We start from the raw sequence: 15,294 nt of genomic DNA, 5'->3' as shown, positions 1-15,294 counted from the left end.
TATCCATGAAATATTGGTGATTGACGTGTGAAGCAATATCTGTTCATATACAAAGTATTTAAATCTAATATTCATTTTGTGAAATGCTGGTGTATGTTTGCTACTGTGTAATTAAGCCTCATCAGCGCATTGCCTATATAGTCTTCAAACCATGGCTTTTAACCTACTGCTCTGATGCACTACTCATTGCCTATTTTAACTGCTGTGTTGCATTTGGAGAGATAGTCTTTCTTCACTTGCCCTCTATACCACCTTTAGATAGTATTAATGGCCTTTTCTCAGAAAATAGCTAATTCGAGATTTTCCAACATGAAACAAAATACAAAGCATGGGGACTTTGTAATCAACAGGATTTGGTTGTCTGAGATGTGCTGTTTCCCAGGTGATGAAAGGGAGACCACTCAGTCGTCTACTGATGGGAGACTGACGCCGACCTTCTCTGAACTCTCCGATTCCAGAGATGGACCATGCAGTGATATTTTCAACTCTGACATCCCATTCTCCCCTGTGCCATCTACAACTGATGCATGTTCCAATTCTGACCTGGAAATAATTTCTCTTGCATCCACTGCTGGGGCAAAGTCTAGGGACAGTTGGTCTCAGGATTCAGAGTTTGGAGGTTGTGACACACTGTCCAATGAAGGTCCAGTAACAGTAGACAAGTCCAGTGGCGATAGTACTGAGTGTAACAATGGGGCAAAGAAATTAGACATGGATGTTGTGGATGTTGCAGATGTTGTGGATGTTGTGGATGTTGCGGAAGAAGGTTCAGCTGCAGGAGCTGCATCTTCACATACAAACCCTGCCCCGAGTCACCAAAGTATGAACACTGCTGAAGATAGTTCTGAGAACGATAGCATCATCAATATATCAGATAGTGTTGATAGTTTGTCTGACAGCGTTATTAACATTAATGAAACACCAAGGAGGAAGGAAATTGGGGTTATAGATATTTCTGATATTGTTGAGTTGGAGTCGCCAAGGCGGCTACCTCAGTTGTTTGACTTGGGGTTCAGTAGCTCTCGAATGGTTAGTCAATCGGAGCTCAAGCCGATGGACCAGCTTGACCTTAGTGTGACAGACATGGATGATACAGACACAAGCATCACTGAAGAAGGTGTGGGTGATAAGACTGAACCAGCATCTGTAGACACACTCCAGACATCTGATTCTGTGATCAGTCAGATGAGACAAGTCACTGATATACCCACTACTACCACGTCTGAAATGATAAAGGCTGTAGGCCCTGCTACCTCTAAGGAGCAGCCTTGTGGTGTGAAAGAAACCATGGACCAAAGTGACCATGTTTTGGTCTCTGATAACCTGACAGTGGAGCAGGATGATCAAAAACAAATTGTCAACAGGCAGAAGAAAATTGCTGAATTTTCAGAGTCTAGTGGTAAACATCCATCTTGTGTCACATTAGATTCAGAGTCAGAATCCGAATTTTACATCAGCTCCTCTGAGTCCGAGGATCTGGAAGATTCCAGTGAGCTGAAGCTGCCTGCTGCTGCGTCTGCATCTACTTCAGTGACTGTGGCTGCAGGTGCATCTGCATCAGTGTCTACCTCTGCATCTACATCTGCATCTACATCTGCATCTGCTTCTATGTCTGCTATTTCAGGGACAAAGTCCAGGCAGAGCATTGCTGTTCAGATAGCTCAGGTTTCATCAAGTTCTCCAGATGTTGTATATCTTGGGAAACAGAAAGCTGCCCCATGTCCAGTCCTGCCAGCTCTCTTTGGCAAGACAGTGACAACTAGTGACACTTTGAATTATAAGGAGTTAAAACATAGATATCACAGGATGAAAAATATGAGGAAACAATTTGAACTTTTGCCTGACAAGAATAAGGCAGATCCTGTGTATTGTAAAAAAATTCATGAAACCTGTGAGCAGCTGAAAAAGGAAATACGAAAACAGAAACATGCCCGACGGAAAAAGGTAGAGCAGTATATCAAATCTTTAAAAGTGCACAAAATTGATTTAGTTGATGGTTCAACTTTGCGTGTCACTAATACAAAGACTGACAAACCAGCAGTCAGGAGAATCACTTCTGGCTCACATCCTTCTCAAGCACATCCAACAAATAATGCCCAATCGAGTTCTGCGCTGTCTTTTATGAAAATAATAGGAGAAGCTAGAAAACTCCTTACTGGAAAAGATAGCACAGAATCAATTAAAGAGAGACAATCTTCACATACTTCATTTGTGCCTCCAAATTTGTCGTTCAGCACTGCAGTGACAAAATGCACCACAGTCGCCTCAAACCTGTTTAGTGTCTTACTACCTAGGAATGTGTTGAATCCATCACTACCCAATTCTGTGTCTGCTGCAAAAGGACCTAACATGGCTACAGCCTGCACCGGACCTGAAGCACTAAAAAGCAAAAAAGGGTCCCAACATCTGGTGGGTCCTGCCACTTTAGCTATCAGCTCCGCTTCTCCTTGCAATCCTGTTGCAGTCCTGGCCAAACATACCAAAGGCCTAGCTAGTCAACTAACCAAATCCTCAGCAAGAGTGTCTCATGCCCAATTGATAACTGTTCCTACAGTAACAAAAGCAACAAGAACAACACCACCTACCTCAACAGCAAATGCAGCGTCAAAGGAACTGGACACAGAACTACAGCAAGTGGTAAGATAAGAGTCCTGGTCATACTCAACACTTTTACAGATAGCTCCTTTTTCCATTCTATGATTATTTCTGTTTAATTTCAAACTATTCTAGTTGTCTTCATGTTTCTGAGTGTTATTTTGTAAGGGACATGGACATATTGCGTATTCATTGTAGAGCTAGTTTATTTGTTGATATTTCTGTGCTAAATATTATGTGCAAGGAATCTTTAAAATGTTTTTAAAAAAAGACTACCCTAAAAAATGGTGAACTATGATATAAATGTCTCCCTCTCATTTTTGAATAATTGTTGTCATGTGACCTGAATTCTGTTTCCTTTCTAAACCGGTAGGTACTGAGTTGTGATCTTACAACATCCTTACAAGAATTCATGCCTGTTTTTGACACCAGTAACTATGGTAGCACTTTTGTTTGTAGATCTCCATCTTTCCCGACGTGGAAGTGAACTGGGCCTTGGCAAACCTGAAGACCTTGAAAGCCAAGCACCCAGACGACTTCCTCCTACGTTTATGCTCTTCACTGGCTGATGGTGGCTACCAACGAGACCAGGACCAATCAAAGAGCAAGTCGAAAGGAAGAGGGAAGCACAAGTCTGTGAATATTCCAGGGACCTTGGGAAAAATAAAGTCATCACAGAGATACGCAGATGTTTTGTCAGAAATAGGAGAAGAGGAAAAAGAATTTGAACGTCTTCAACGGAAACGTCAGTATGAAGAGCTGATGGAGACAGAAGTCCCTCCAAAGATGAAAATTGTAAGTTATATATATTAAGATGAAGGTTTACCCAAAGTAATGAGATGTTTATTATGGTACTGACAAATAAGTAATAGAAGCATAACAGATCAGTATTAAAACTCATATTGTCCAAGGGACACAACTCTACAGTGAATTGCTTCATCTTGGAAGAATGGAACAATCATGCCCCAGTTGTTTTCAGTTAGGAATATTATGTGAAGTCTTTATTCAGAAATTACACAAAGTCAACAAATATAATCTTTGGAAAGGGGAAAGGTTTTAATTACTTTGCTGTCAGTCCTCAGGCCAGCCACTTAGAAACTTCTGTTTGGGAAACTTGTGTGACCTAAATCTGCATCCTGCTTTTCCAGATGACTGATGGGAAAGATTCAAAGGGAAACAACAAAGATCTTGATGAAGTAAGGGATACAAGTCAATCAGGTATGTATTCTTGGTTACAACTAATGAGCCTAGTATAGAAGAAGGAGCCCCCTTAGACTTAAGTGATTCAGATCAGAGGAGGTCTGTCAAGTTGTCAGCTGCTTAGGTTTTAGCATCACTGAATCTCCAGTCTCAGTTTGTGTCAGTTTGGAAACTGGTTGTAGTCACTCTAAGTCAGACATGGTCAGTAAGCATGTACTCATATTCCGGTACAGCAGCTATTGCCTCATGACCAGTGAGAACTGGAGTGTTTTTCTGTTAGAGGGTAGCATCATGTGAAAGTTTTTTGTGACATTTCTTCTTGTTAGACTTACACAAGTTGGCCTAATGAAAATGGCATGAGAAGAGAAGTCAAGGATCAGTAAGTCCCTGGACTGAACCTTGCTAAATTGCAGAGTTTTATGTGACGTACAAATCTCCATCCAGTTCATACACTATAGAGAATGGATGCTGAAAACTTGAAATAACACGTCCAAGGAGACTCACAAGATGCTGACAGCGTACCTATGGCTTGTCAGGAGTAGTTACCTGCATCTGTTATGTCATCATTTAATCATGTATATATGATTCCAACCTCTATTGCTGTTTATATCCTATCACCATTGAGCCAGTGTCTGGAGGTCAGCAGAGGATTACCTGCCCAGTGTATATTTGTTTTATATTTCAGACACTGTGTTTCAATTGCAGTAGACTGTCAACTACCACTGACCTCAGTCACTGGTTGGAGGGGCACCTGTCCAGTATATATGTATTATGTTTCTCCTGCAGTAGCCTGTCAACTACTACTGACCTCAGCCACTGGTTGGAGGGGCACCTGTCTCAGGCCCCCCTAAGTAATTGAAGGAATTACAGCAAATTTGAAGGAATTGCATCTCAAATGTAAACAAACGCAGCCCACTCGCGAAACAATTGCAGCGATATCGGTAGTTTAGCGGTAATAACAGAAACACATCGGCCCTATCGGAAGCAATGTCGGTAATACTGGAAACACGATCGACCATCTTCGGAGATTTTTCGGTCGCGAGCGGAAACTCACGCAGCAAAACATTCCGTCGTTGGAAGAAGCGCCCGTCTCGGTGAGATTTGTTTTTAGTTCCTACTATTACATTTTCATAATTATCCATCTTTGACCACCCGTGTTGAATGCGTTTAGGTATGAGGTGTTGTCGGGGCAATAGCTTATGTTTTTAGGAAAAGATTGTCACTGCAGAAGAGTGTCACAAGTCATGCCCCTGGAGATTGTTTACATCTGAACATCGAAGTCGTGCCGATGATTACGAACATCATGAACGTGCGCCATGAAGAAGTTTATGAGCCATAATTTTTCTTGCTACGAAGTGCAATTGACAAATTTAAACACATTTTACAAAAAAATGATGTTATATCTGGCGCACGTTCGTAATCATCGGCACGACTTCGATGTTCAGATGTAAACAAACTACAGGGGCATGACTTGTGACACTCTCCTAGAGTGACTATCTTTTCCTAAAAACATAAGCTTTTGCCCCGACAACACCTCATACCTAAACGCATTCAACACGGGTGGTCAAAGATGGATAAGTATAAAAATGTAATAGTAGAAACTAAAAACAAATCTCACCGAGACGGGCGCTTCTTCCAACGAAGCCATGTTTTGCTGCGTGAGTTTCCGCTCGCGACCGAAAAATCTCCGAAGATGGCCGATCGTGTTTCCAGTATTACCGACATTGCTTCCGATAGGGCCGATGTATTTCTGTTATTACCGCTAAATTACCGATATCGCTGCAATTGTTTCGCGAGTGGGCTGCGTTTGTTTACATTTGAGATGCAATTCCTTCAAATTTGCTGTAATTCCTTCAATTACTTAGGGGGGCCTGTGTCTGATGTATATGTATTGTGTTTCAGACACTGTATTTCGCCTGCAATGTGAGTCATGCAGTAGGCTGTCAACTACCACTGACCTCAGCCAGTGTAGGGAGGGGCACCTGTTGTGTCAGGCTTGCATAGAAAAACAAGTAAAACCCGTCCTCTCCAAGGAAATCGAGGTGAGAATCACTTAGCATCCTTTTAATCTTCAAAGAATACTCTATGATTGTTTTTTTCTCACTGTTTTAGCAAACTTTTCAAAATTGTGTTATTTTGCAAGTACAGTCAGGCCGCGTTAGTCCGGACCCCAACAATCCGATTCCCGCGATATCCGAACAATAACTAGCTGTAACCAATCTTGTTTACTATGTAAACTCATTACCTGTTGATTCATTAATCCGGTGCTTCACTCTCTGTATCCGGACGTTAATTAGCGGTAACAGATTAGCCAATTACACATAGTTTTGCTTCATTAATCCGGTGGTACATCAAAAAGGTTCGGATAATACCCTCACACCGTGAGCCCCACTCAGTGGTAATTGTTAAGTGACACTTCCCAGTTGAACACGTCGTTAGTTTGTGATTTTGAGCAATTAGTAGGTCTCGCTTTTGGTTAGTTTGAGTAATGCCTGTCATGCTTACTTGCTGTATGAAACACTAATCGTGTCAAAATGAGATCACCTGCACGTGACACTTGTCAGTCATAATGGCGTAAAGCAGGTTGTTTTGTAAACTCTGACCAAATCACACCCTGGCAACCAAGAAAATGGCTGACACTGGATCAATCAAAATCAAGCCGTTTGTCATCGCCTAAATACCACATCGCACATTCAGCCAATGGATGCTGGCATCATAAGAACATTCAAGACCCACTACAAGAAATATCTCGTCAAGCATTCGTTCGTATGTTTTTTGTATTGCCATGTCAAAGGGAAGTTTTAGTAGTCCGTACGTTTGACTATCCGAACGTTCTTGTTGAAAAACAGAAATGTCCGGATTAAAGCGGCCTGACTGTATTCAAATGAGTGATGCTAAACATTCCTTTTCATTGAGATTGTCTTTGGGGTACATATATGGATTTTCTGCTACCGAAAATGTCATGTGACAGTTGTATCAATGTTTTAATAAAATATTGTACAATAAACAAAAAAGTAATTTATATTCATTATACAGCCCCTCACCACGTGGGGTTATCCCTCTGCCATGCATGCAGAGTCAACCAGGTAAACATCCAAGCCCAAAGCATCATTCTTTCTGCTGTCACTGTCACAGTTCACACATGTTTGATAGTGCCTACACTGAATTACTTCTACCTTGAAGACTGTCCTGTCTTACTTTCTCACATCTATTGGCTGTTTCCATTCAGCTGTTAACATGGAAGACTGTATTTCTGGTGATGGTAACATTTGGGTGAAGGATTGGCAATTCACATGCTATGTCGGCATACCCAGTGCTGACTGTGTTCCATCCAGACCGTGTCAGTATTCACCTCCCAGATACTTAATGTCCAAAGATCGATCATGCTTTTGAGCAGCTATCAAACTTTCTACTCTTACACAACCTTCTACATCGGGGACCTCTGCAATGAGCACTCACCTGTTGGATGTCGGTAAGACCCTCAAGGTCTATATCAAACGAACTCAAGGGATCTGTATGGGTACCCATCTTTTACAATCGCTTTTTATTGGTACTGTTCCAGAATTCCCTCCTCCGTAGTCTCCAGTCTTTGGGAGTCTGAGTTAATGCATATATGTACCCCAAGCACGATCTCTATGAAAAAGAATTAGACAAACCTGTAGAGGTCTCCAATTCTGTGAAGAGAATTGTCCTTGGGGTTAGGCCACCTGCCTCCCCACAATTCTGTTCAGAGATTTATTCAGCAGAAGGAATGGTGATAAGGCTTGGATGTTTACTTGGTTGTCTGCGCATGTGTGGCAGAAGGGGTGACTCCATGTGATGAGGGGCCATATAATGAAGAAATATGACTTTTTTGTTTATTGTACAATGTGTTAATAAAATATTGATACAACTGTCACACGACATTTTCATCAGCATAATATGCACATAGATACCCCAAGGATGATTCTCTTCAAAGAATTTGAAACCACTACAGGTTTTTAAAAGTTTTTTTTATTAACTGGTCATGTTTATTTCCAGACAATTATAACTTGTGCTTTACAAGACTGCAGCAGTGAGATCCGCTTAGGTACGTTCACTTAGACACCCATTCAGTAAGACAGAAGACATTTATGCATTATGTATGAGGTTAATGCTGGTATTTGATGGATACAGCTGCTTGCTTGAACTACCGTGGCATAAGTATTGTGCTTCTCGAATATGGCACCATTGTGAGCATTGAACTATTGTTTCTCTCGAGTATAGCTTTATTGTGAGCATTGAACTCTTGTGGTACAAGTAAGGCAGCATTGTGAGCATTGAACTAGTGTGCTTCTATTGTGATACTACCATGGCATGAAATTGAGCACTGAACTATTTTTTGAACTATTGATAGTGTTAAAATTGTGTATTAACATAGGGATTGTTACATATTGTGACACTCTTGAAATCATGTTTCACATTTGTGTGCATTGAACTATTGGGGCATCATAATTAGCAGCAGTTTAAGTCCATATGCTGGCCCCACAGCATTATAGTATGTCTATGACAATCTGGTGATGCGTTTACAGTGACAACAGAAAAATGTAAACACTTTCTGATGCTTATGAGCCAACTTTGCATAGATGCTTTTTTCACTTCTTGCAGCTGATGCTAAGAAAGTCTTGCCACAAATTGTGGTGGATCTGCTTCAAGAGAAGATAGATAAACAAGAACGTCTGTGCATCAGCAAGATGGGAAAGGTAGTCAGGTGAGTGGAGAAACAGCAGAGAAACATGTCAGTGATGGCATGATTATCAGATATGACAGTTATGGGCAAGGTGGTTGGATATGACAGTTATGGGCAAGGTGGTTGGATATGATGGTGATGGGCAAGGTGGTTGGATATGACAGTGATGTGCATGGTGGTTGGATATGACATTGATGGGCAAGGTGGTTGAATATGATGGTGATGGGCAAGGTGGTTGGATATGACAATGATGGGCAAGGTGGTTGGATATGACAGTGATGGGCAAGGTGATTGGATATGACTTAGATGGGCAAGGTGTTTGGATATGACATTGATGGGCAAGATGGTTGGATATGACATTGCTGGGCAAGGCGGTTGGATATGACAGTGATGGGCAAGGTGGTTGGATATGACAATGATGGGCAAAGTGGTTGGATATGACATTGATGGGCAAGGCCTTTGGATATGACAGTGATGGGCAAGGTGGTTGGATATGACTTAGATGGGCAAAGTGGCGGGATATGACATTGATGGGCAAGGTGGTTGGACATGACGTTAATGGGCAAGGTGGCGGGATATGACATTGATGGGCAAGGTGGTTGGATATGACGTTGATGGGCAAGGTGGTTGGATATGACGGTGGGCAAGGTGGTTGGGTATGACAATGATGGGCAAGGTGGCTAGATATGACTTGGTGGGCAAGGTGGTTGGATATGACTTAGATGGGCAAGGTGGTTGATATGACAGTGATGGGCAAGGTGATTGGATATGACAATGATGGGCAAGGTGATTGGACATGACAGTGATGGGCAAGGTGGTTGGATGTTACAGTGACGGGCAAGGTGGTTGGATATGACTTAGATGGGCAAGGCCTTTGGATATTACAGTGATGGGCAAGGTGGTTGGATATGACGGTGATGGGCAAGGTGGTTGGATATGACAGTGATGGGCAAGGTGGTTGATATGACAATGATGGGCAAGAGGGTTGGACATGACAGTGATGGGCAAGGTGGCTGGATGTGACAGTGATGGGCAAGGTGGTTGGATATGACATTGATGGGCAAGGTGGTTGGATATGACATGGTGGACAAGGTGGTTGGATATGACAATAATGGACAAGGATATCAGATATGATAGTAATGAACAAGGTGGTCATGCATGACAGTTGGCAAGATTGGCACATATGACAATGATGGGCAAGGTGATTCTATCTGACAATGATGGTCAAGGCGGTCAGATATGACAATGATGATCAAGGTGATCTGATATGACAGTGGTGGACAAAGTGATGGGATGTGGCAGTGTTGGGGAGGGTGGAGAGAAATGACAGTAATGGGCAAGGTGATCAGATATGACAGTGATGGGCAAGGTGATCAGATATGACAGTGATGGGCAAGGTGGTTAGATATGACAATGATGGGCAAGGTGGTTGGATATGATGGTGGGCAAGGTGGTTGGATATGACAATGATGGGCAAGGTGGTTGGATATGACATTGATGGGCAAGGTGTTTGGATATGACAATGATGGACAAGGTGGTTGGATATGACATTGATGGGCAAGGTGGTTGGATATGACTTAGATGGGCAAGGTGGTTGGATATGACATTGATGGACAAGGTGGTGGTTGGATATGACATTGATGGGCAAGGTATTGGGATAATACATTCATGTACAACAAACACATTTGAAAAACTGCTAACTCTACATATTAGTGCGTTATTATATTGGTCAGGGTTGGGGGCCATGGGTTGTTGTTAGAGGAACGTAAACAAACATCGAGGGTACATCAACCCATGGGCCCCGAGGGACCAGTGACCAACATATTTATCTTGCCGAACACCTCAGTGTTAATTTTGAACTGTTTGAAGCATGGGTATTAGATTGTACAGTTCAGCCAACCTGTGTGAATCGAACAATTTGAATCTTGCATCTTGCAGTTTTTCCTGGAGGTATTGCCTAAGTGAAGTCACTGTGGTGTAATTCACCATCTTAAGATTCATACAACTTTTGAACAGTTTGTCAAAATTTATTCATTGGAATGTGAGGCAAACCTTTTCATAACCATCATTAGATTTTGCAGATGATACAAGAAACACAAATTTAGAGTTATCTCCCTTCCATCGAATTGCATTTCCAAAATTTCCTTGCATCATGCCTGATTCAGTGTTATTTGAGATAAACAAGTACTACCACGAAGTACTAAATGAGTTGCCATTGGCAGCAGTTCAGCAAAGACGAATGCTTAACCAATCAGAAAACAACATTTATGTGTGAGGGAAGATAGATTATATTTGACTTTCCCTGTTATGATCTACTTGACCAAAGTGAAGGTGAGATAGAGAGTTAAAGGTCACATGCAACAAAAAAATCAAACATAATTAAAACACATTTATTACTTATTCATGACATATAATATACATTGCTGCTTTTAAAAAAACAAATATACAAAATTATCAGCGTACAATCGCATTTCAAACGAAGCCCTCAGGAGACCAAACCCAGTCATAGCGGGTGGATGTGCACTCAAGTGTAACGACGGCTTCTGATTGGCTGTTTCATTTGCTGATATGCTGAGGGTTCATGGTGTGTACAGAAAGATGATCTGTTTGATGGGCATCTTAGAAGTATAGCCAGTCACAAGAAAGTAAGATTCTTTATGGATAACAACTTCTTTTTGTGTACTTGATACTTCGTTTCAGTATGGATTCATATACTGTTGTCAAACAAAATCATACACACTAAAAGAAGTTGTTATCCATGAAGAATGTATATAGAGATGTTGGGTTTTGAAAATTCATGTTCTCTGTATTTGCGCTCGATCCAATCTAAAATCATGTCAGTAGAGATGGTAAACTGCTGCGTGGCTGGAATCTGTCATTCGTCCAAGTACAAAGCCGGACTTGAAACTGGCAAGAGTTTGCACCAGTTTCCGCCAGATCCAGTCATCCGAAAAAAGTGAATGTAGATTGTTTGCAATCCACAGACATAAAAACATGTCATGTGTATCACACGTGCCTAATTACATAATGTGGCAGAGACGGGACTCGGGTGCACGAGTCATAAATCAACTTATTTTGTTTATGTTGTATAGTCTGATAGGTGTTAAGTTCAAATTGCACGTGGTCAATGATTGAAGCTGTGTACTGCATGTTGTCTTTAGCAGACAGGCAGGCAGACATATAGGTGTCAATAAAGCAGACAATGACCTTTCTCTGTGACAGAGGCTACTTACCACAATCAACAAGTTTTTTTTGTGTAATGAGAAGATTATTTACTTGTTTGTGTACACATCCAAGCTTAGACTACTTCTCACGACCTCATACTCTGGGCATGCATACTGTTTCAAGCTCCGTGAACCTATTCACTGCGCATGCGTTATGGACGCAGCGCAGCACAGCTGTTGAAACCAGTTTTAGTTTTAGTGAAACGTTTGAACTCCAATTTCGTGGGCTTTTTTTTCATCACGTTTTATAGATTGAATTGGCATTTTTGATGATTTGTTTCGGTAAGTGCATACCGAAAGGTACCAGAATCTGAAAAGTTGTGTTTTACGTTGCATGTGACCTTTAAACACTCTCCTGTTATTTCAGTTGTCCAGACTGTGGTCTGAGTGTGATGATGGAGACATGGGACAAACAGTTACACTGCCCCAACACAGACTGTATGCTGGTGAGTAATGGACTGCACAGGAGTACGTACAGAAGTTGTACGCTCATGGAATGGGGTGAAATAAGCATGCCAGTTTGTTGACTCGTGATGGTCCAGCAGCAATAAATATGACATTTAGTGAAACAAAATATATTCATGTCCGTTTTCTGTCGACTACACTTCATTTTGAGGTGTGCATAGATGCAAAATGATTGTGATTACAGTGAATAATGCAGATAGAAATTAAAATCATCAGTAACTGCCAGTGGGATGAGGGGGAAGGGTAGTGGGGTAGGGGTGTGTGGTCACCTTATGTATGAAACATACCATTTTGATACTGATGTTACGGCTCTAGGTTAGACTTATTAATGAGATTGGCTTATCTTTAGTAATGTACAGGATGTTGGTTGATTTTTCCTGACTGTAGGGGTTTTGACTTTCAGGGATGTTTAATTTAGTCAATACTTGACATCAAGTATGGGTGAGACCAAGCTAAATAGACAGTTTCCAGTACTCATGATGGCCGTAATTTGTGGATACTTTTATGGGTTTACAAAGACAAATATTTTCAAAATTGTAACTAAATTGAACTTCTCAAATTTATTGTTTTGTTATGAAAAATATGCCATTATAATATTCCTTGAGTTGAATAAACACATATTAGTCAGAAGATGTGTGTGATATGTTCGATAAACAATATTAAATCTGGAAAACAGTTGGGTGACAAGTATAAACATTAAATTGAACTAATACATGACTCATATTTCTAGGCCAGTTGTCGATACTGCAAGAGAGCATGGAATGATGGTCGTCATGACAACTGCACCCTACTCCTGAGTGTACCCAGCCTGGATGACTGTACAAAGTATCCCAGCTATTGGGATCCATGCACCATGGGGCAGAATGAGGTTTGTTGACAGAGTTAGCTCCCTTCGGCTTACCCGGCACCCAATGTTTGTGGTTTTTGCTCTTTTTGTTGTCAATTTTTGCAGCACTTTCATTGCTCATTTCACCAAAGTGATAAATGTTTATCACGTCACTTTTAGCTTAAGACATAAAAAGAATATGCTATGATGCCGTTGAATAACAGTTCGTGATTCTTATATCGAAACATTCTCACTCCCATCATTTTACTAATTCACATTGGACTGCATTTTGTACTGAAATGTTTCATGTTTTGTGTGTGCAAAAAGACATGTTCAACTTATCAGATGATGGCTTTTGTTGTATTTTGCTGTAAGATCAAGGCATATATCCAGGGAGGAGAATTTTCCCGAGATCTGCAGAATTGTGCAGATCTGATCATGCTGAGGTGGTCATTCTTGTGAATTATCTAAACCTGCGGCCGACAAGATCTTGGCTACTTTTTCCTTTTTTTCTAAACCCATGCGCATCTCTGTATATTTCACGACAGATGATAAGTTTGTAACATCTAGAAACTACAGCAGATATCAGTTGACATGTCAGTGAAACATTGCCTGACATGTCAGTGAGCTCAGTGTCTGCACATGTTGCAGTGGATGAGGTTTTGATTTTGTGTCTTGCAGGATTACCTGCGTAAGATTGTACCACATGACTCCTTGGAGTTCAATTTCATCCAGAAGAAGTTCCTGCGGACGATGCAGAATTATACTATAGTATACCTCACCCGCATCCAGAATCCCAAACTATGGCAGAAGTATGGACTGTGAGTATTAATGGGAATCATTGTCTTGAGAATTATTTAATGTGACTTCATTCCTCAAGCAATCTGCTTAAACTGTGTAAAGACTATATTGATGTCCATCAGGGATAACTATGGCTACTCATCATTTGTCTGTGGCAAAAGTTAAAGGGAACTACTGCTTTCTCCTGAAGTCTAGATAGGTTTTATCAACCACAAGTACCAAACCAGTTGTGGACTTGTTGCATATGTCCCATAACTACTAGTCATGACCTCATAACACCAAGTGGGAATCTTTTGCAACCTACCTCAAGATAGTGTTGTTTTATTCGTTTAGGAAATTTTGACTGTATTGTGCTTGGTACTGGACCTACAGTAATGTGGTCCTGTATGAAGCTTGTAGTTAGATCTGATGCCATGCAGGGACCCATTTCACCAAACTCTTGTAAACCTAAGATCTTGTAACTTTTGTCATAGCATTTGTACCTCTTATACTGTAACACAGGAGGTATTAATGCTACGAGATCTTAGGTTTACAAGAGTTTTGTGAAAGAGGGCTGGGGTCCATTGTGATGCCTCATAGATGTACAGTAACTACTGTGAGGGATGGCCAGGAGTTTGATGTTACTGACTCCGTCTCAATACCAAGCTACTTGTTGATGAGAAGCTATTTAGTCTTGGGAGCAGAGCATAAAGGCATGGAGAAGCCTTGAGGCAGAAGTGGCACAATGAGGCTCAAATATTTGATTGATGTTAAGAAGACTGCTTATAAATAAATATTGATGCAATTCTATTCACTTTATTTTCTCTGTTCATATGCTGCTTGTCTTTGTAGACCTGTGAAGATCTGGCTTAGAATTAATCTTCAGTGACAGATGTTTATTGTAAGAGGCAATTAACAGGATCAGGAGGTCATGCATGCTGACTTGATTGACTCAAAGCATTGTATTCTTGTTGTGTAGATCGATGCTCAAGCTCTCGATCACTTGATTGTCTGATCCAGACTCGATTTGATCACTGGATTGTCTGATCCAGACTTGATGAGTTAGAGACCGCTGCCATATAGCTGGAATATTGCTGAATGCTGCATAAAACTAAACTCAATCAGAGCTCCAGAAAAGAATTAGTTTATGCAAGTACTGTACCCACTATATTTTTTATTTAGTGAGTATTATGAATGTTGAGTGGGTATTCATTTAGGAGATAAACATCATGTGTTGGTCAGTTTCCGGGCGCTATTGAGTATTTGAAGCACGAGAATGCATTTGGAACGGATACTGAATCTACTTCGTCGACAAGATTAATGAGGTAGCAAGGATGGTCACCCAAGACTCCAGAGAAGTCATGATGATCAAGTCCATCGACAACTTGACAATGGTGCTCAAGCAGACAAGTCAGCGTTACACTAACAAGTCCAAGTTCTCCAGAGTCCAGAGAGAAGAGGTAAACATTGAAGATTAGGGTCTGAACAACTGGAGT

At 41.1% G+C, this 15,294-nt stretch overlaps 1 protein-coding gene across 1 annotated transcript in view; it reads left to right on the top strand.

Annotated features, from left to right (window-relative positions):
- Positions 1–15,294, top strand: part of LOC137261408 (uncharacterized) — a 47,784-nt gene that overhangs the window by 11,411 nt on the left and 21,079 nt on the right. The window contains exons 6-14 of the mRNA XM_067799153.1: positions 383–2,637; positions 3,055–3,390; positions 3,744–3,813; positions 5,698–5,837; positions 7,816–7,864; positions 8,422–8,524; positions 12,095–12,173; positions 12,923–13,060; positions 13,700–13,839. Of these exons, the coding sequence (XP_067655254.1) occupies positions 383–2,637; positions 3,055–3,390; positions 3,744–3,813; positions 5,698–5,837; positions 7,816–7,864; positions 8,422–8,524; positions 12,095–12,173; positions 12,923–13,060; positions 13,700–13,839 (3,310 nt within the window). The remainder of the gene's footprint in view (positions 1–382; positions 2,638–3,054; positions 3,391–3,743; positions 3,814–5,697; positions 5,838–7,815; positions 7,865–8,421; positions 8,525–12,094; positions 12,174–12,922; positions 13,061–13,699; positions 13,840–15,294) is intronic.

Source organism: Haliotis asinina, chromosome 14, assembly GCF_037392515.1.
Source record: "Haliotis asinina isolate JCU_RB_2024 chromosome 14, JCU_Hal_asi_v2, whole genome shotgun sequence".
Taxonomy (NCBI): domain Eukaryota; kingdom Metazoa; phylum Mollusca; class Gastropoda; order Lepetellida; family Haliotidae; genus Haliotis; species Haliotis asinina.
Note: the sequence above shows the minus strand (reverse complement) of the source record. Positions and strands in the feature narration are given on the sequence as shown.